This window comes from Natrix helvetica (genome assembly GCF_964273705.1).
Source record: "Natrix helvetica genome assembly, chromosome: W".
Lineage (NCBI taxonomy): Eukaryota > Metazoa > Chordata > Lepidosauria > Squamata > Natricidae > Natrix > Natrix helvetica.
The window spans coordinates 86,599,803-86,620,011 of NC_138555.1; the positions used below are offsets into that span (position 1 = coordinate 86,599,803).

At 58.0% G+C, this 20,209-nt stretch overlaps 2 protein-coding genes across 4 annotated transcripts; one reads left to right on the forward strand and one right to left on the reverse strand.

Annotated features, from left to right (window-relative positions):
• Positions 1-69: 69 nt before the first annotated feature.
• Positions 70-3,150, forward strand: LOC309400345 (AP-1 complex subunit sigma-1A). 2 transcript variants are annotated; one of them, XM_081968776.1, is made up of 5 exons: positions 70-244; positions 722-900; positions 1,684-1,792; positions 2,084-2,221; positions 2,622-3,150. In XM_081968776.1, exons 1-5 carry the CDS (start codon positions 146-148, stop codon positions 2,667-2,669), a joined length of 573 nt encoding a protein of 190 aa, XP_081824902.1. In that variant the 5' UTR covers positions 70-145; the 3' UTR covers positions 2,670-3,150. The 2 variants fall into 2 exon arrangements, with proteins under 2 accessions (XP_081824902.1, XP_081824903.1); XM_081968777.1 differs by lacking the exon at positions 70-244 and adding an exon at positions 308-332.
• Positions 3,151-4,787: 1,637 nt separating this feature from the next.
• LOC309400786 (uncharacterized protein) lies at positions 4,788-11,062 on the reverse strand. Of its 2 annotated transcripts, none has more exons than XM_081969447.1 (2): positions 10,784-11,062; positions 4,788-8,272 (listed from the first exon to the last, which is right to left on the reverse strand). In XM_081969447.1, the coding sequence occupies exons 1-2, from the start codon at positions 10,997-10,999 to the stop codon at positions 6,740-6,742; spliced, it is 1,749 nt and encodes a 582-aa protein (XP_081825573.1). In that variant the 5' UTR covers positions 11,000-11,062; the 3' UTR covers positions 4,788-6,739. The 2 variants fall into 2 exon arrangements, with proteins under 2 accessions (XP_081825573.1, XP_081825574.1); XM_081969448.1 differs by lacking the exon at positions 10,784-11,062 and adding an exon at positions 9,895-10,303 and having other exon boundaries at positions 4,790-8,272.
• Positions 11,063-20,209: the final 9,147 nt, after the last annotated feature.

A 20,209-nucleotide genomic window follows, 5' to 3' on the forward strand; every position in this document is an offset into this window, starting at 1 on the left:
GGGAGGCGACTGCAGGGGGCGGGGAGAACGCGGGCCCCGCCTCTCCGGGGTTCTGGGGCGGGACGGCCGGGAGGGCTCCCGCTGACGTCACGGCAGGGCGTCTCCCGCGTCTCCCGGCAACCGCCCGGGCCCGGAAGTGCGCGCTATGAGCATGCGCGGCCGGAGGCACCTGGGCAGGTTAGGGCGGAGAGGAAGCGGCTGCCGGGCCCGCCTGGGACGCCCCCCCCCCGCCGCTGCCGCCATGGTGAGGAAGGAGGGCGGGAAGGGGGATAGGGCGCCGCCCGGGGAGCAGGAGACGCCCGAGGAAGCTCGCGTGGCTCCGGCGTCGGCGGGTGCGGTTCTCCGGGGCCTGCGGACGGGCGAGGCGAGGCGGAAGCAGCGGGGCCTCTGGCGGGCCCCCTTCCCCGGGCCGCCTTATTCCCCCCCTCCCCGAGATCCTGGGGGAGCTTTATTTGGGGGGGGTGGCGGCTTTCTGGCCCCTCCCGCGTCCGTCAGGCTGCCTTCCTCTTCCGCGCTGCCCCCTCGGGGCCTTCCCCGCTGCTCCCGCCCCCCCTGGGCTCCTCCATGGGGAGTAGAAGGGTGCCCCTCCCGCCCCCGGGCTCTCAGCACTTCCCCTCCTGGGCCTCCCTTGCCCCCCTCCCCCCACGTGAACGGGCGACCTCGGGGCTGCCCAGGAGGGTCTGGGGGCGCTGACCCCCCCCGCCCCCCCTGTGCCCTGCAGATGCGCTTCATGCTGCTCTTCAGCCGGCAAGGGAAGCTGCGCCTGCAGAAGTGGTACCTGGCCACCTCCGACAAGGACAAGAAGAAGGTGGTGCGGGAGCTCATGCAGGTGGTGCTGGCCCGCAAGCCCAAGATGTGCAGCTTCCTGGAATGGAGGGACCTGAAGGTGGTTTACAAAAGGTGACTCTCTCTTCCCGGGAGAAGAGGAGGAGGAGGAGGAGGAGGAGTGGGCAACTGGCCTGTGAGGCCTCCTCAGGCCCCTCTCCCTGCCTCCTGGGGGGGGGCAGCTTCTGGGAGACAGTGGGAGAGGGCCCCCTCTTTGCGGCCTCTGCACACCTGGCTTCCTCTCTGCATCTCTTGGAGGAGCAGCTGGTGGAAGCCTGAAGGGGGTCTGCTCCTCCATAGGCCTTGCCTGGGCTATGAGTCAGAAGCAGCCTGGTTATTTGGGGAACAGGAGCGTCCCCCAGGAAGGCCTTGCTTCCCCCGGGTGAGAAGAGTCAAGGGATGCCTACTACAGCCACATCCTGTGCTTTCCTGCTCCTTCCCGTTCATTCTGGGGGACTGTAGATGGCCGAGCCCTACCCACTCCCCTCCTGTTGGGGGTGGGGGGTTCTCGGGGCAGCAAGGGCTCCGTTCTCTTGCCTTCTGCCTCCCGGGTCCTGCTGCAGACGGCTGGGCTGAACAGGAAAGGTGGCTACCCTTCCCCAATGCCGCTCTGGACAGACCTCCTTCCCTGCTGAGGAGGGGGTTGCTGCGCCGGTTGGGGTGGGCTGCATCCCAAAGACGTTAAGAGCCTTGAGAAGAGAGGACCGTTGAAGTCTCTGAAGGGCTCTGGCTAATACGAATGCAGGGCTTTCTTGGTGGTCCCCCATTCTCCCCCCCCCCCCGAATGCTGCTGGATGCTTCAGCAGGAGGGGGGGATGCTGTGGGGGCAAGAGAGTGACTCCTTCCTCTCCGGCCCAGGTATGCCAGCCTGTACTTCTGCTGTGCCATCGAGGGGCAGGACAATGAGCTGATCACCCTGGAACTTATCCATCGATACGTGGAGCTGCTGGACAAATATTTTGGCAGTGTGAGTCCAAGGGAGTTGTGGCTTTCCTTTCTTGCACTGATCCAGTCATTTCCTTGCTCCTCCCGCCCCCCTTGTGCTCCAGGCCAGCTCTGAGCAACCCTCCTGCTCCTGCCCCACACCTCCGTGGCCTCTGGAACCCTGGCTGTTGCTAGGCCTGCCTGCTAATGGCAGGCTGCGTTTCCTCCAAGCCAGGAATTGGGCTGGCAGCTGGGTGGGGCACTTCTGTTTCCCAACAGATCCTGACCAAAGCCCTCCCTCCCTCCCTGCCTTCCTTCTGCCCCTCCTCCCCAGGTGTGTGAACTGGACATTATTTTCAACTTCGAGAAAGCCTACTTCATCCTGGACGAGTTCCTGATGGGGGGGGAGGTGCAGGACACCTCCAAGAAGAGCGTCCTGAAAGCCATTGAGCAGGCAGATCTCTTGCAGGAGGTAGGGGCTGCGTGGGCTGGGGGAGGGGGGCAGGCTGCTCTGCTGCACCCACTGCTGCCAAGGGGGAGGGGGAGGAGGAGGAAGAGCAGCCCCCACCCCCAGCTCCTTGATTGCTGCAGGCCATGAGTCACCGCAGGCAGGCTCTGCTCGCTCTCTCCCACAGCAGCCGGTGTGGGTGACTCGACTGCCGTGAACAGTGAGGAGAAGGGCAGCCATGGCCATCGGGCTCCTCTGGGACTGTGGGACGCTGGGCTTCTGGCACCTGGAATGGCTGCCTTGTTGGGAGAAATTCCACCAGCCAGCCGAGCATGTGCAGAGTGCCTTCTCTGGGGAAGAGGGGTTTGCGAGCAGCGTGCGGAGTTTTCTAGCTTGATCCCCCCCTCCCCTTTCCATCCTGCAGGAGGATGAGTCTCCCCGGAGCGTCTTGGAGGAGATGGGGCTGGCGTAGCTTGGCTCCATTCAGAATCTCAGGCCGTCTTCCCTCGCTGTCCCGCCTCTCCCCTCCTCCACTGCCCCACAAGCTCTGCGGATACCGACTCCTGAAACTCCGGCAGGTGGGCAGCTGGGCTCTGCAGCCATCCGGCTCCGGGGCAGGAGGATCCAGGGCAGTTTCCGTCATGGTCCCGGGTGCTGGCTGTGAAAGGCTCTTCTGCGATCACCCTCTTGTCCCTTCCTGCCCCTTTTTACACTCACAGCCTCCACCTTCTGCCGCTGACCGGCCTCCGACAGAGCCCATGGCGCCCCCCCCCCCGGAGCCATATTGGGAGACTCCAAGGTCCCATAGAACAGCAGCTTCCTTGAAGGCTGCTCTCTGGGGGGTGTTTGGGGGGGGGGTGTCTCTCTTTGCCCCTGCTGGTCCTTTTTTCCGGCGCAAGGAATGGGAGGGGAAGGGCTTCCCGGGTTTTCTGGAATAAAATGTGTCTGGAAGAGTCTGGCCTGGTGGTGTTTTTATGCCTAGCAGGATCCCAGAAGTAACAGCAGACCGGAAAGAGGCAGGTGCTGCACAGGCTCTGTTCTTGCCGTGGGGGGGAGTGATGTGGAGGGGGGACTCCGGGGCCACGGGTCCCAGCTATTGCTTTGCCAGTGGGGAAGTGAAGATCAGCCAGGGAGCCGCTGCTGCTGGCCCTGGAGACCTTCCGAGGGGGGGGGGGACAAGCAAACCCCAGAGACCCTGGCAGCTACTTGACTCCTCTTGCCATGCAGCATCTCGCCTCGCATGAGGGCACTTGGGGAGCTGGAAGGGTGGTGTGGGCAAGGGCGGTGGCAGAGCGGAAGGCTGGAGGTGCAGGGAAGGTGGGAAGGCTTTGGGCGTGGATGCCAGAGCTGCTTGGATCCTCCAGCCCAGGAGTAGCTGCCTGTGGGCATTCCGAGCCCCTTCCTCTGCCCCCTGGAGGCCCAGTGTGCTTTTACTCCCTCTTAGTCAACTGAGAGGCAGACCAAGAAGGGAAGGGGGAGCTCTGCAGGTGGTCTCCTAGTGGCCTCTTGCTTTCAGCCGTCGGGTGCGGGGGCTGGGTCAACCTGAGGAGGGGCTCCCCTTCAAACAGGTCCTCTGGTCCCCCTTGCCCTCCCTTGACTTAACGCGTGCCCTGCAAGCCACTTGATGGGATGGTTGCTTCCCAGAGCAGCCGAGACCCACGCGCGGGAAACAGACGTGGCAGTGGCCACTGGAGCGTTTCAGAGCTCCTGGGTGGAACGTCGTCCTCTCTCCGCCTTACATGGGGCCCATCTCACAAGTGATTTGGCAGGATATGATCAAAACCCTCCAGTTGAAAAAGAAAGGGGACTCGCACCCATCTCCATCCTGATTACAAAAATGGGCCTCTGAAGTCAGGCCAGCCGCTAGCTTAACCTTAAGGAAGGCTGAAGGGCTGGAGTCGTCCAGATCTCCAGGAATGCTGCTCTTCCCCCCCCCCAAAAAAAAGGTAGGGCTCCTGGCTTCAGCAAGAGGATGTTGTTTCACAGAGGGCCCCCAGAACGCAGCCTCTGTACTAGGTCTTGGGGGAGCACCTAGAAGCCTGTGGAAGAGCCCCCCAGCAGCCCAAAAGCCAGTCTCCAAGGGGTTGCTCCTGAGGTGGCAGCTAAACTGGCCTCTTGGCTGCCAACCTTCCTCCGGCCATTTGGAGGGGGGGCTGCTTGGTAGCTGCTGAGGCGGAGCCCATGAGCGGCCCCAGGGCCACCTCTCTGCCTGTCCCCCTTTCACGGCCCTCCCAGTAAGGCCCCTCCCACCAGCACCCACCCCTACGCTGGGGTCTCTCTCCACACCAGGTTTCTTCCCTCCTGTTGCTTTCTTCTGGCAGAGCTGCCTCCGCTCCTGCGTGAGATCCTGGACAACAGGGCAGGCAAACCAGGAGCCCCTCCCCAGGGCAGCTGCTGGCCTCTCTCCCCTTCCCGTGCCGCTCTGGAGAGCCCTGGAGGAGGGCTTTCTCTGGAAAGTGCCCTGGGGCCCCAAGGCCAGCTTCTCTGCCCTGTTCCGATTGGAGGGGCTGTCAGCCGGGTGAGAGTGGGCTGGCCCTTGCCACTCTGCACACGCTCAGAAGGTACCTTGGGAAACTACCACGTTGTAGCACTTCCCAGAGCTACTTCTGGTGAGATCCTATATTGGGGGCAGAGGCCCATCTGGCCCATAGCCCACCAATGTGCAAATAATGAGAGTAACTCATAATAAAATAGTTGCTTTTATTTCTTAGCAAAACTAGTAATTCGACATGCTATTTACAACAGGGCAAATGTGTTTTATTTCAAGTACAACAAAATGGACCAGACATCAAAACAACTTCTTCTGCTTGCTTGTACAGGACTGGACATCACAAATTGAAGAAACTTGCACACTCTAGGACTGATGTCAGTGAAAAATTCTTACACGCGTGCAAAGTGCCACCTTCGCCACAGCCTCCTCCGACTCCGGTGCTCACCCAGGTAGATCCCTCCGGCAGGCAGCTTTGGATGGTCATGAATGGTCACAAGCAGGTCTACTGAAACATGCTGAGTCCCAACCCCCACCCCTTGGAGGGTCCCTTGTCTCTGGGTGCGGAATACCAGCGTGGTGCTTGTCTGGCTCCTCGTTGTCAACCACCTGCCCAGGAGCCGGGGACGACTGCCTGGTGTCTCTGTCCCAGATGGCCAGAGGGCGGCCCTGTGGGCAACGGGGCCAGGTGGCTGCCAGAAGGAATAAAGGATCACCCGCCCCTCCTCCCTCCCTCTAACTGCCGACCCACTTGGGCACGGGCCCTTTTCCATCTCCACGACGGGAGGCAGCGCCCCTCTAAGAAGTGGCCAGCCTGATTCGAGGGCAGAATTGAAGTCGCAATGTCAGCTCCACCAGGAAGCCTCGTCTTGGGCCTCTAATCCACTGAAGGTAACGACACGCAGACCGAATCGGCAGATGCCACGGGTGCCATCTTTACCCAGCCCTACTTCCTGTCCCTCAGCCAGTTGTGAAAAAATTGGTTTGCATCTCTTGAGACCCCTTTCCCTTCTAACTGGGAAAAAAGCCGATGTGTGTTAGGAGGGAAAGCATAACTTGGGTTAGCAGCTCGCGGTGTGCTCCTAAGGCCCTCTCTCTTCACCTGGGGACGTTCCGAGAGAAAAGGGCCCCAGGTGGCGTTTCCTAGCTTTGGGGTTGCTTTGAACCTCCCCGTAGCCAATGCGGAGAGTCTGCAGCACGAGGCGGGCGGGAAATTGCTTCTCCTCACTGATTAGGCTGTGATAAAAAGCGGATTAGAGAAACCAATTTGGTGTGTGGTTAAGGCATGGGGCTAGTTCTAGTGAGTTCTAGTGAGACGGTGAGTTCTAGTCCTGCCTTAGGCACAAAGCTGCCTGGGTGACCTTGGGCCAGTCGCTTTCTTGCAGCCCTAGGAAGGAGGGAATGGCAATCCACTTCTAAAAGATCTTGCCAAGAGAACTGCAGACGGACTCTGAGAGTTGGCGTCCGGCTTGAGACATGGGAGGGCAAGTGAATAGGGATTATTTAGGAGGTGGGTCGACCCAACTCTCCCCTAATTCTTTTCTGCCACTTCTTCTGCGAGTGCCATGGAATGGGGGCTTCTGGGAGTTCTGCCAACCAGGGTTGGGAGGGACAACCAAGGGCTTCCAAGGAGTTGTGATGCAACCGGCATTTTCACCGGACGCTGCTGCTCCCCTGGGAAGAAAGTGTGTGTGGTGTGTCCTGTGTTGCCCTTGCTGCAGTTCAGGGGGTCTTAAGCGGTTTGTGGGAAGGGGGTCGCAGGTTGCTCAGAGAGGCTCCTTTAGGCTGGATGTTCGCGGGGGGGGGGGGGGGGCGGAAAGGAAGTTCCCCTTTCCCCCAGTGGAGGGCGTCTGTCTGGAGTGAGATGAAAAGGGAGGGAGGAAGGGAGGGGCGCTGGCTGCCCCCAGGCACCGAATCTTGGGACCTTTCAGCAGGTGGGGAGATTTGGTTCTCCTGAATCATGCAAGAACCCAGATTTATGTCAGAAACACTGAGGGGCCAAGTTTCTTTGGGTGGGGGAGGGCTGGGAAGAGAAGGGGCTGCCGCCACCTTCACTAGAAAACCTTGGGGTGCTTCATCAGCAGGCTCTCCAGGTAGTTCTCCAGGTCCTCATCGTGGGCTTGGATGTCATAATAGCCGTCCTGTGGCCCCATGGGGCCCGGCAGGGTGTGGTAGTGGTGGTACACTGGCGTTTGGAAAGTCCGGGGATTGATGTGGTTAGAGAGCTTGGCGCTTCTGTCCTTGGCCTGGTACCGCTTGGGCACGGGGAATTCATTCCCTTTCAAGACTTCGTTCCAGGCTGCCTCCTCCTGCTTGGGGAGGTGGTGATATGGCTGGAAGGCCGTGGGGTGGAAGGCCTTGCCGATGGAGTGGAAGGCCTCTTGGCGGGCACTGGGGTGAGGAGGGGCCTTCTTGGGTTTGCTGTGGGATGGCGCCAGAAGCTGCTTGCCCTTGACGCTGGGCTCAGGCTCCTTTTTCTCCACGTGGTTAATGATATCAATGACATCATCGGCAGGCAAGTGCAGCTTGCTGGACAGCTCAATCAGGCGGTCAATGGTGTTGGGGTCGATGTCCTCCTCCTCCTCCTCCACCCCCTCCGGGGTCTCGTTGGACCGCTTGTCTTCAGCCACGTTGTCTTCCCCGTCTCCAAAGAAGAGGGAGGCCGCCTTGCTTCCTTCTTCTTCTTCGGAGTCCTCCTGGGCAGTGGCCCCTCGCTGGCCTTCGCCGTCCTCATCTTCTTCACCATCCTTCAGCAAGTACTGAAGGAGCAGGTCAGAGGCCATGTCTGCTAGGCGCTCTTCCTCAGCGGCAGCCCTGCGGGCCTCCTCTGCCTGCCTCCGGCTCTCGGCCAGCTCCTCGTAACGGCGCTGTAGGAGCTGGTGCTCCAGATGCTGCTGCTGCCTCAGCTTCCGGGCTCCAGTCCAAGACTCCTGGGCGGGAGGCGCCTTGCGCTTAATGTTGAACTTGAGTTGCTGGTATTCTTCCAGTTCCTTGAGCATGTCATTGGGGTGGGGCCCTTGGGGAGATTCGGTAGGGGGCATCTGGTGTCTGTAGGAAGGTTCCTCTCGCTTGTCGGTGGAGCTGTAGTGTTGCAGCTCCTTCAACATGGACTTCAGGTTCTCCATCTCTGGCTGGTCCAAGATCCTCTCCTCGGCCTCCTCCTCTTGTGGTGGTTGGTCTCTGTCCATGTTGGACGGCCAATCTGGCGGGCTCTCCGGTTGTACATCAGAGCTCCTGGCCTCACTCCGGACTTGTTCCTCATTGGCACCAGGCTTGGGGCTTAGGGGTGTCTCCTTGAAGTCCTGAGGTGCAATCTGAAGTGCTTGCAGGAGGACGGCAGCGAGGGCCTTGGGATCCATGTCTTGGAAGAGTTCCTCTCTGCTGCCCTTCTGTTTCCCAGTGTCTGGGCCCATCTCTGCCCACTCTTTGTTGGACTCTTCTGGAGCTTCACCCAACTGGCCCTCCAACCCATGAGGAAGGGGGGCAGCCAGCTGGTGATGGCACTGCACCAAGAGGCAGAGAAGAAGGATCCATGTCCCTCTGCAGAGGGGCTGGGGCCAAAGCATTACGATGCACCACTGGATGATCTGTGGGGGGAGGGGGGAGAGACAGACAAGGGGGCAAGGTCAGAGCTCAAATGTCCCAGGAGCAATAAAAACATGTAGGACCTCCAGAACGGTTGACAGAAGGAGCTGGCTGGGCTCTCCACTCCTGTCAGAGGTGAGGTGAAATCTCCCCCCCCCCCCCCCGTTAGCTGGTTGGTATGGTTGGCTGGAGGAATTTTTGTCAGCTGCACAATTAAGGCAGGATCCAATCTGCATGGCACATGGGTCGCAGAGTGACTCCGGTGGGTGGATCTGCTCCCTGCAGATGGGCCTGCTGACCAGCACTGTCTTCAGGCCCCTTTTGTCTGAAGGTCTCCCGGAGGGCACACTGGCAAGGGCTGCTCATAGTATGGCTGGGGCAGGAGGTCTGGTGGGTGGGGGACGACCCTCAAGAATGATCCCAGAACAGCTGCAGCTGGAGAGAGCCACAGTTGTCACCTTCCCTGTACCATGGAGGGGCAGTGCTCCAAGGAAGATGGCACCTCCCCCACCGCCTGCGAGTCTGCAGTCACGCCTCCTGCCTTCTCCACAGAGCATGGGGGGGGGGGGGGCGCCTCCTCATTTGAAATGAATGACTTATTGTTGCTCCTTGTCAATCCCTCCCAGTCACTCACCCTTTCTGCCCAATCCTCTGGGAGTGGACCCCTCTCCAATAGAATGCCTCTTTTCGGAGAATGGACTTCATGTGTGCCTCACCTGGTGTGTGTGTGCGTGTGGGCGCGCGCATGCGCATGATGGCCTGAACATGTGATGCTTCTGTCTCTGCCCCTTTCCGTGATTTTGGAAGGAGCAGCTCTTGCTTCCCTTGGTCCAATTATCACCCCCCCTAGCCAGTCACCCCCCCCCCCAGTTCCTGGTGCAGATGGTCCTCTGGAGGGGCGAAAGGAGCAGCCTTCCCTCAGCCGAGCAGCAGCAGACCGCTCTGCAGTGCCCCCACCCACCGCCCCTGCTGGCAGGGAGCGCTGGGGAAACGCAGCGTCGACCCCCTCTCCTCCAGATCCCCTCCTGAGGTCCAGCTTCCTTTCGCCCGTCCGCCTCTAGGATCGATTTCGACCTCTCGACTTCTCAGCCGCGCCCCAGATCCATTCATGCCGATCGGATTCAGCCTCGCCGAGATCTCTCTTAAGCAGCCCTGGGGATTTCCGCAGTGTTTACCCCGAGCGACGCCTCCCTATTCTCCTTGAAGACCCTCTGGGAGTCGACCCCTCTGCCTCGCCACTCCTTCCTGCTTCCCAGGAAAACAAGGAGCCAGATCTTCCGCGGGGCCCGCCCTCCCCCTTCTCCCGGGAGCCCCGGTCAGCCAGGTTGATACATTGGTGTCCCTCCCGCTTGAATTCCGGAGTGACGCAAATTATTCCCTGGCCCCGGCCGTGTCCACCTTCGGAAGGCTCGGCGATCTGGCTCCGTCGTCCGCAGTCCAGGCTCTCCCACCCTTGCCGACCGGCTTCCTCCTGACAGCACTTCGCGTGGCTCGCTCGCCTCTCGTTCCCAGCCAATTCCCTCCCACCCACCCCCGGGTGGATGGGCGAGGTCGGGGGGACGGCGGTGGTCGTCCTCCCCCTCTTCTCGGGAGAGGGCACTCCCGCTCACCCGCCAGCGCTCACCGGCGTTTCTCTTGTGGTCCGGCAGGGAAGAGCGCCTTATCGGCTCGGGTGTAGTTGCGCCGCCGGGGACTCCACCCTTTCACCGGTCCGTCCGTTCGCCGCCGCCGCCTGCCTTTCTCGGGCGTTGCTCTCCGCCGGCTAGCCTTTCAGCACCTTGGGCAGCGGCGGGGCTGGGCGGCTGCTTTTGTACTTCCAGCCCGGCCCACGTGGGGGGCTCTATTGACGTCAATGTTCATTCATAAAATTCGAGCAGGATTGGAGGGGAGTTCCGCGCCTGCGCGACATGAAAATCATCCTTTCGAGTGAAGGAGTGAATGGCTGCCTGTGGCTGAATGAATGAGAGCGGAGTGGATGAATGAAGGACTAGAACGGGAGCAGCAGAGAGGGAGAAAGCCGCAGGAGAGGCGAGACGTGGATTTGGTGAATGAATGAGACACTCGGAGGGAAGGGTGGGAGGGGCAGAGACCCGGGGAGCCCCCGAGGAATCTATTTCGAGGTCTTCACAGGGGCTTTCCCGTTGCCCGAGCCAAGAAACGGAGCCGTGGATTCTTTTCGAACCTCGTCGGCGATGCGTAGACCCTGCCTTTTCAGAAAGCTGACGGCGGCCCCGGGAGGGTGGGGGGAATCGTCGGCGGTTATGCGCGGGCGGGGCGGAACTGCGGGCACGCGCGCTGAGATCCCTCTGCGTGCACTCCGTGTTCCGCGTGCCAAGCGCTGTGTCGGGAGGCCTCCGGAGTGCGCAGGGGATAGGATGGGGACCTAAGTCGGCGCGGCAGGTCTTTTATTTCGGCGCAGCGGTCCTCGGTGCGCCTTTTGCCAGCGCCCGAGCGGAGCCTTCTGCTTTGCCTTGACTCGCCTACCTGCCACCGCAGAACCCACCCGTGCTTACCTTCAGTTCCGCGTCTCGCTTCGTTTCTTCCTCCTGCCCGCTCTCTCTGCCCTGCCCTCTCAGGCGTGACTTCTCTTGGATCCGTACAGGGAGGCCTTTGCGAGGCTTCGGGAGAGGGTGAGTCACCTCCCCTCCCCCTGCAGTCCTGGCGGCTCTCCCCGCCCATTCCCTCTTCCGTGTCCTTGGGGGTGAGGAAAGCTGCGCTGTCTTCTGCATTTGTCACCCCTCACCTCGGAACTACGACGGAGGGGGTTCGCAAACCCCAGACTGTGCTCAAACCAAAACACCTTTCCCACTTCTCCCCCTCAGTTATTGGTACAGGGTGTGCTTGCGGGAGGGGGAGGGGGGAAGCCGCGATGGCTTGTGTTCCTTTCTTATGGATCTGGCTTGTTCCACTTGGAGCAACGTCAACTGCCAACTATCTGTTTACATGCCAGGAGCTTCCGTGACTGAGGCTGGACACGAAACACAAAAGGCTTATGAGATGCAGCTTTCGAGGGAGCAGGGTGCTCTCGCTCTCTCTGCAGCGCTGGAGGTGAAAGAATCCTCCAAAGAGCCACGGGGTCCTTCGGTGGTCTGAAAGGGAGGAAAGGCCAGGTGGCCTCTTGGCATCAGGCAACCGGTGTTTCCAAACAGTGCCAGACACAGCCCCCTTCCACAGGAAAAGCCCCGCCCATCTAGTCCAGTCTTCCCAACTGGGTGCCCTGCAGCTAGAGGACAAGCTGGCTGAAGGTTAGGAGGAGGACTGAAGCCTTACCCAGCTGGAGGACGGCTTTGGACCTCATGCCTTTAGGAAGCCCAGGAGAGAAATTCAATGATGCCTCCTTTCCCCCCCTTCCTTTGGCCACACAGCACTGTATATTCCAGCCAACAAGTCCAGGCATCAAGGAGAGCCCAACATTTAAGAGGAATTCTGACCAACTGTAACAGCTTCGAGGAGGAGGAGGGGGAAGGAGGGGGAAGGAGGATGGTTCAGGGGACTAGAAACAAGATCTTGGGGAGGAAGATGGAAGGGATGGAAAAGTTTTAGCCGTGAGGGAAAATGGCTAAGGGGAGAGAGAACAGTCTGCAAGCACTGAAAGAATGTCACCTAGAGAAAAAAGGAGATGGATTCTGATAACTCCAGAATGCAGAACAGAGTCACGGTCTAAGTGACGACGGGAAGGTGGATCCACTGAATCAATGGGAGAGAAAATTCCCTTCCCAACAGAAAGGGCAAATGGATAGTGGCCACAAAGAAGGAGAGGGGCTGAAAATGAGCCTTTCGGTTGAAGAGCCCAATTCCAGCCCTCCAATGCCCCACAGTGTTGCTTTCATTCGTAAAGGTCCCGGGCTTCTGCTGGGCGATCCTGGACTTGCACTCACTGCAGGGGCCCCCAGAGGACTCTTCCCTACCTCAACTCTGACACTCTTCTAGGGGTAAACGCTTCTTCTGCTACATTGGATGTCAAAAGAGCATCCAGCAGCAAGAAAAAGGAAGACCAACAGGAAGTTTGTGCTGCTTGGCTAGGTGGAGCTGTGGGAAGCCAAGGAAGGAGGCAGGGGGGCTAAAACCTCCAGACCACTGAAGGAGTCCTAAGGCAAGCATGGCTGCGCCCTCAAGGTAGCTCTTTTGGCCAACTCGGTCTTTCCGGTGCCCAGCTACACCCTCCATGGTGGCAGCTCGGGGGGGGGCATTAATCCCCCCTCTTCTTCCTCACCCACCCCTCACTGGCAGCAGTCAGTAGGCATGGGAGGCACAGACTAAAAGGAGGGGGACCTGCTTCCGCTCTGTGCCTCGATCCCCTCTAAGTGCCATGCAGGGGGGGGGGATCCTCCTGGTGGCCATTTCCCCATCTTTCCCCCGAGTGAATGGGCTGCTCCCTCCCAGGGTTGATGCCGGATTTCCGGCCTGTCAGAGTTTAGATTGATGCCCAGAGAGTGAGTCACTCCTGCAGCAGAAGGCACTGATTGTGTGAACGAATCAAAAGGGCTGGAGTCCCGCCTGTCACAAAGCTTTTCTGCTTTTCTACTGCATCCAAGAAACCCACCAATGCCAATAGGGAGTGAGACCCCAGCCCTTACTGAGGAAGAAATGTGGGAGAAGGCCAGGGATGCACTGGGGTGGGCAGATGGGGGGGGGCACGATTGGCAGTCATTGATGACTTATGGCTTGTTGCTCCCCATATTACCTAGTGACCCTCAATCACCACCATGGATATGGGGAGGTGGTCAGGAAGGCCACGTGGCATTGCTGGCTACGGTGGACCTGCAGCTTTCAACATAACATTTTCCCAAGTGGGGAACAAGAGTGGTCTTCCACCCCCACTCCTCCAAGTCTTAAGCAGGGTGGGGTGGGATTGGGTAGCAACTGCATGAAGCAGTGTGCGTTTCTCCCACCACCACAAATCTTTTAAAACAAGCCCAAGAAAGAGACTGGGCAGCAGGGCCTTGCCCAGGACTTGCCACTTCCATTAGACACGGGGTCCATCTCCCCTTCTGCTGTGGCCAGAATGTCCTTCTGGCTCTTGGCACCACTCCTGCTTGGAAAGCCAGCCTGCCCGTTTGAAGACCTTTCCCTCCTGTGCCAAAGACCCGTTCCCTGCTCTCATCTGACGACATCCCCCACACACACACCCTGTACTTTTCACATCAATTTGGCCCCCTTCCTTCCACTTCTCTTCCTCCATACCCATCTGGTGTTGGGGTTGGATATACTTCTCTTACTGGGCCTGGCTGTGGTGTGGTCCACAAGGCCAGCCCAGAAGGGTTCCATTTCCAACCAGTAACTCTCAATATCTGGGGCTGGGAAGGATTTGTGGAGGGCTTCTTTCAGCCACCCCCATGGGCTAAGTGGGGATGCCTGAGGGGTCTTTTTCATCGGGTGTCCCTGAAGGAAGATGGGAGCCTGGGACTTGATAAGATATGGCCCATCCCCAGCATCTGCCAGACCCTGCACACAACAGGGTTTGGCTGTGGGGTTTTCTGGGCCCTTCTGAAGTTATCATCCGGTGAGACCTGCATCCATGTGGACCAGGCTTCTGACACACAGCAATTCTTGTGCCCCAGATCCTGGAGCTGCTAGGGGCTGGCAAGGAAAGGCCACAGTTACTTGGCCCCTCCCATCTCCCCATCTCTGCCCAAGGGAAGTAAGGTCTAACATCCCTGGAGGACATTTGGAGGCCTCTGACTAATGACATCCTTGATATGAGCATGCCTAATTGCTGAAGAAGTAGGCAGAAATTGGTGCTGATAGGCTCCTGTCTTCCAGCAGCTGGAGCCTTACTGGGCTCGCCTGTTTCAAGAGGGCTGATGCTTGCCCCCCCCCACTTTCAGCCTGGGCACCAGATGACTGTTGCTGCTGGTGGGCCTGAGCAGTGCTACTGTACGGGGGAGGTGTGACTCACTAGGAGACTGTGGAGGAGCCAAGCAACTGGGGAGATGACAAACTAGCAATCAGTCTTTCTTCTTAGGAGTGGCTGTGTAGCATGGGGTGGGGGCAGTGGGGGGACAGGGAAGGCAGATGTCCAAGTGCAGTCTGGCTGCAACCACAAGTGTCCTTCCTGGGGGAACGCAGGCAGAGGATCAATGCTCTGGTGTCCAGAGGCTGCCTCTCTGGGGCATGTCTGCTGGCAGGTGTCAGGCAAGCAGAGGATCAGCCCCTTCTCCCAGGTTAGCTCAGGGCAAGGGCTAGCATGTCACAAGGCAGCCTGTGCGGGTTGATGAATGGCTACTAGAATCAGAAGACGGGCAAGGGAAGGCCCTGCAATAAAGCGAAGGGAATGGAGAACCACTGGAGAAGGAGATGCGAGTTGACCCTGGGGTCACCCTGTTAGCTGTAGGCTTCTGTAAGAGGGGCTTTCTCTGCATGGGTCCCTGCTCTGCGGAACACTCTCCCTTTGGAGATTAGAAATGAGGGAGGGTTTCCTGCTTGAGCAGGGGGCTGGACTAGAAGACCTCCAAGGTCCCTTCCAACTCTGTTATTCTGCCCCAACCCTGTTAGCCCTTCATAAGACGCTGGAGACCCAGCTGTGTTCCTGATCCTTCCCTGCTGGATGTGTCAAGGGCCCCCATTTCCTTTCTTGCTAACTGGCCAAGTACATTGGCTGCTTAGTTATCATTGGGGGGGGGGGGGGACTTCCATTGTTTTTTATTTGCTTTAAAATGCTTTAGTATTTTAATTGTAATACATTTCTTGAATTGTCAGCTGCCCAGAGTCGCTTGGATCCAGGACTCCTCGGGCCTCCGGGCACCTGCAGCTTATTCTGCCAGTAGGTTTCTGCCCTGTTTTAAACCACCAGCAGGAGTGCAGAAGAAGTGGGAGAGGCAGTGGAGGAGAGCCCCTGGCTCAACATCCACCCCTAGCAAAAGCCCCCTCACCCTGTTTGTGCTTACTTGCTGCTCTCAGCCATCTGGGCTGATAGGATGGTGAGGCTGAAGGGGGAGGGATGTGTGTGAAGGTAACCAAATATGTCCTGGTGAGTCTGGCAGCTGTGGAGAGTGTGCTCCATCAGGGATCTTTCTCAGGAAGAGCTCACAGCCAGGTCTGCTAGCAGTTCGACACCCCTCCACCCGGTATCTGATGTTGCCAGCACTCTCCCTGCCAAGCCCAGGATTTCACAGCGTGGGGGGGGGGGGCTAGGGCCAATTTGCATGTCAGAGGAAGAGCGAGTGAAGGGCTCAGAGTGGTGTGCCTTAAAACAGCGCTGGTCATAGAGTTAGGGTTAGGCTTGGCTAATAAAATTGCAGGGGAGGTCCTGGATCTCATCGAGAGCTTCCCAGTTCTAAGATGCCTCTTGTGTTTTAAAGGGGTAGGACAGCAAAGTCTCCAGGGCGCCCATAGCCGTTTTAATACCCATCCTTGGTTATAGCGGTTCTGTTTTCTGGGGGGAAAGGACGGTCGGGCACTGATTCGGATCCAGTGTCCAGCTGACAAGAGCCACCACCACTGCCCACTCCTTCCCTTATAGGCAATCTCGGCCCGCTGGCTGCTGGCTCTCTCTCCTCTCGGACCAAGCCTCGGTCTGGGCTCCTTCCCGGGTTTCGGGAACTTCCAGAAGCCTGCAATCTGAGCCGGCCTAAGGGAGCTCAGTTTGGCGGCTGGAACACGCATCCTCTCCCTCCTTTCAGCACCTCGGAGAGCTCCGCTCCCTCCGGCCGAGGAAGGCCCAGCTCTGCTCTTCGCCGGCGGGCAGAGCCCTGCAGAGCGCTTCCCCTGGCCCGGCCTTTCCTTGGGGAGCCGCCCGCCTCCCTTCGCTCCTGCGAAGCGGTCCCACTTTTGGTCAGAGCTCCAATATACCGAGAAGCCAAAACCGTCAACCTCGGGGAATCGGCGCACCCCAAAGGGAATCCCTCTAGGCAAGGAGGGGTCCCGGTTTCCGTGGGCTTCGTGGAAACAGCCGCCCATTTTCTCTGCCGTCCACTGGAAGCCCTGCTCTCCTTTTTCCCTGGCTCTTCGCTGCCTTCCCAGTTAACACTAACTAAGTCGCTCCTGCCCAGGTTGTTTCCCAGGATCGGCCAAGAGCGGCCAAGTGCTGCGAAGCCGAAAAGGTGGGAGAAAGCGGCGAGCAGGTAACAGTGGTGTATAAGGGTGACATTTAGACCGGATGAAGCGAGAAGGAAAAGTTGGCTCAGTCGTCCCCCCCCCCCCCAATTGCACCAGGCAGCTCTTGTTTTCCTCCTCTAGGAAGCGGTGAATCATAAGCCACCCCCACCCCCACCCCACCCCCACCCGCCTTGTGCGCCTCAGCTGTTATCAGGCGCCCGTCCTCCGCCACTCGGGGCGGGAGGAGGAAATAAAACCCACTGCAAGGAATGGGGGCGAGCGGCTCCAATCCCAAAAGCAGGTATGGGGCGCCCTCCCCCAGCAACGCGTTTTCAGCTCACTGCAGGTACTGGGTGGGGGCGGCGGCTGGAAGAGGAAGTGGGATGAGTCACGGATAATGAAGGTTCGCAAAGGAGAAGATGTTTTTCCGGCAGTCTTGGGCGCCTGCCCCCATGGAGAGCGCGCGCCAGGACGGGAGATGGCTCGGAGAAACGGGCAAAGAGGACCCAAAGTTCCGAAGAGCGCTCAGAAGGCCGAAGCAGGTGCCCAAGTGACGCCTTCGCTTCTCCATCCCCCTCCGCTGCTTTGGAAGCTCACGCCCCTCCCCGTGCGCGCAGCCCCCCTCCCAGTCCCCCTGTCCTGGGCCCAGAAATGGACTGAAATGTCGCCTCTGCCAGAGAGGAGGCGCTGGGGATTTGAGGCGCTGGGGGCAGTGAAGGAGGGCTGCCTCTCTGCTTTTTGCTCTGAAGGCCACAAGGTGGGTCTGGCCCTCTTCCGCCCCACCCATCTCGGTGTGTGGCTGCGTTGTAGCTGCTGGCGGCCCCCTCTCCGCCGCCGGTCATCGTATTCGTGGTCGCCCGCCTCCCCCTCCTCCAGCTCCCGGATCCGCTGACGCAGTAAACGGCTGCAGAGAATGAGTCATGGAGCTCGCAGAGCGCGGCGAAGACCCGCCGTGCTAAATTTAGTGCAACAGATCGCCGGAGAGGGGCTTTAAAGGAGCGTCCAGCATAGAGATACAGCCAAGCAACTGTGGGGCGGTGGGCAGAGGAGCAGGTCCCAAACGCTTCTTCTTCAAAAGGGGTCACTGAGCGGGTGGATCCCAAAGATTCTGCCAGGGCTTTTATGGATCCTCAGATGAGGGGGGTCACTACCGGGGACGACCATTCCTTTCCCGTCTGAACAAGATCCTTTGGGGCTCCCAAAACACCTATAGCCGGATCAGTTAAGGGATCTAGTCGTACATTGGTTAAGCTGGGGCAGTTTCCACCCTTGGTCCTTGGCAGTGGCAATCCAGTTTTGTCTTCTCGGTCTTTTGAGGGGTTAGGCATCGAGCTTCTTCTGCCTCACCCCTCACCTCCTTCACCCCTCCCTTTTTCCAATTACCCAACATCTTTAGCCATATCAGGAAAAGTTAACCATCACTGCCACATCCAAGGAGCAGCCTGTTTTACAACCGCATTAGCATTGAGGACACTGGGAAATCTGCTCCGTTCTTAAATACAATTTCCCAGCTCTGGAAACAGGTGGAAGGAGCGAGAGAGAGGGAGGGAGAGGGAGGGGAGTTAATGCAAGGGAGGCCCAAGAAAAAAACGGCTGAGCCCATCCCTCCCCCTCCCCCAAATTCATGTTTAACAGGAAGCCATGGAGTTTGATCTCCTGTTGTCCTCTGGTGATAGTCTGTCCAACCTCTCCAAAGTTCCTTCTGGAAGGTTCTGCTGATGAAGGCATCTTGAACAAGGGTTCAGGCTTCCAGGCTCTGCAGCTTCTCACATAAGCCTGGGAGAATTTGGGGTGCCCTAATGAAGGGGAGGGGGGAATGCCTGTGATCTCTGTTTCCGGTCAGGGAGCCAAATGTTCTGTGACCATAAAAGGAGGGGAGACTGTTTGGCCCAGCCAAGGCAGCCAGATGGGAACGTTCAGCTGGTTCCAATGAAGCCCAGCCTATCGCCCCCAGCCCATGAAGGGGCAGAAACGGAGAGCTGGCAGAGGTTCTGATGGCAGGCAGCGTAGCTGCTGTTGGCTGCCTGCTTGCGAGACAAACGGTTGCCCACGGCAGGCATTACTCTCTGCAATTTCCTTTAAGAGTTTCCTTGAAATGGGGGTGGGCACATGATTCCTCTGGGGCGTCTATTATGGTGCCAGAGGCAGCAGAGCCAGTGCCAGGGGGATATGCAGCCTCCTGTACAGAATTGGCTGAAGTAGAACACCCAGGAGACGGAACACAGCAGAGAGAGTGACTGAGTAGGATGGCATCTCATGGGTATAATAAGGAGGATCTGAGATGGGATGGCATGGTTGATTGATTGATTGAGAGAAAAACAAAGAGGCCGTGAAAGAGTTCCATTGATGGGTTTACGGTATCTTATCCGGGCACAGTCTCCAGTTTTTTTGGCCAGTTACTTCTTCAACCACAACTGGCATTTTAAAATGCTTGCTGGTTGGTGTGACAGGTGAGTGCATCTTCTCCAAGCCCTGGAAGGTGTTTGGGAAGGGGGAGCTCTTCCCCAGGAGGCTGGGGTGCTTGGCTGGCCCTCTTCCTCCCTCAGTCTCTCACCAGGCTGCTATGGGGAGAAAGGGGGGGGGAGGAGAAAAAGCAGATATTTTCTTTCAGGATGGCTCGTGGCTCAGAGGCCTCTCAGCCCCATCTTCACTTTGGGCTTTATCTGGGAAGAGACTAACAAGCACGTTCAGTGCTGGCTTCCCCATTTCCCTTTCAAAAACTGCCCTGGGTGCAAAATGAGGGAGGCAACTTGGAGGGGAGCATTTCCAAGCACCCCAGCAACTAAACTGCCTGGCTTCCAATTTTTCTGCCAACATTACGGTTGAAGGGAGGAGCTTGAACAATCCTTCGAGGGATTTGGGAAACTCTCCCTCAGTTGGGTCTTGTCTTGGCAGGCTAAATTCCTCGGTTCAGGATGGGGCCCTCTTGGTCACGGAATGGTTTGTATCACCACTTGTCGCCCTCGGTTTGCCATGGGGACGCAGCACATGGCAACAGTAGAAGACACTTGAAACATAAGGGGAGGAATGAAAGGGCCCAGAATAGCATGGAGTTGGATGCCAATGGGGGCTGCAAGGAGGAGGCCAAGGATGAGCACAAATTCCCTGACCAAAACTTTTAACTTTTATTTGATTTCTAGACCGCCCCTCTCCCAGAAGTTGCTACAGAAAGTGAGGAGGAGAGAAGGACCGCCCCATGTGCAGAGGGGGCAGAGGAGGCTACCAGAAACAGTAAGGAACCTATGAGGCAGAAGAAGTGAAGGCAGTCAGGAATAAAAGTTGCACCCATTTGGAAGGGAGTGCAGGGGACTGAATAAGGAACCTACAAAACTGTGAATGAAAATCAAGGTGATGAAATTTGGAATAAAACCAAAGTAAGGGAGTACGCTGGAAGGAGTATTTCAGAGGTTAGCAAAGGAAAGAGTGGATTAATGTTACTCAAACAAATAAACAAACAAAAAACTGGCATTCAGTATTTTTAATATTATTAATGTTAGCTTCCAGAAAAGGAATAATGAAAACAAAAACCTAAATACTATGAGAATATTGAGAATGGTTAAGCCTGCAGCGTAACTGGAGAAATGTTAAAATCAGGAGGTGGGTGGCTTTTGGCTGCACAACTGGGTCAACATATCTGCAAAGGCTGCAACTGTACGGGATATTTCTTGTTCTTTTACCAAAAGCAAAAGGTAACAACAGTGAATGCAAACGAAATAGCATTTTGGGAACTGATGGAGCACGTCTGAGAATAAACAGTTCACTAAGCAAATGTTTTGAGAATGGGCAGGCAATAAAAGCCAAGGAGAAGTTGTTTTTCTTCTTAACATAATACCTTTATGATCTCTGTGGAAGGAACCGCTGTGGAGAGGTTTGAGGGGGCGTCGATTGGGGGTGCAGGTGGG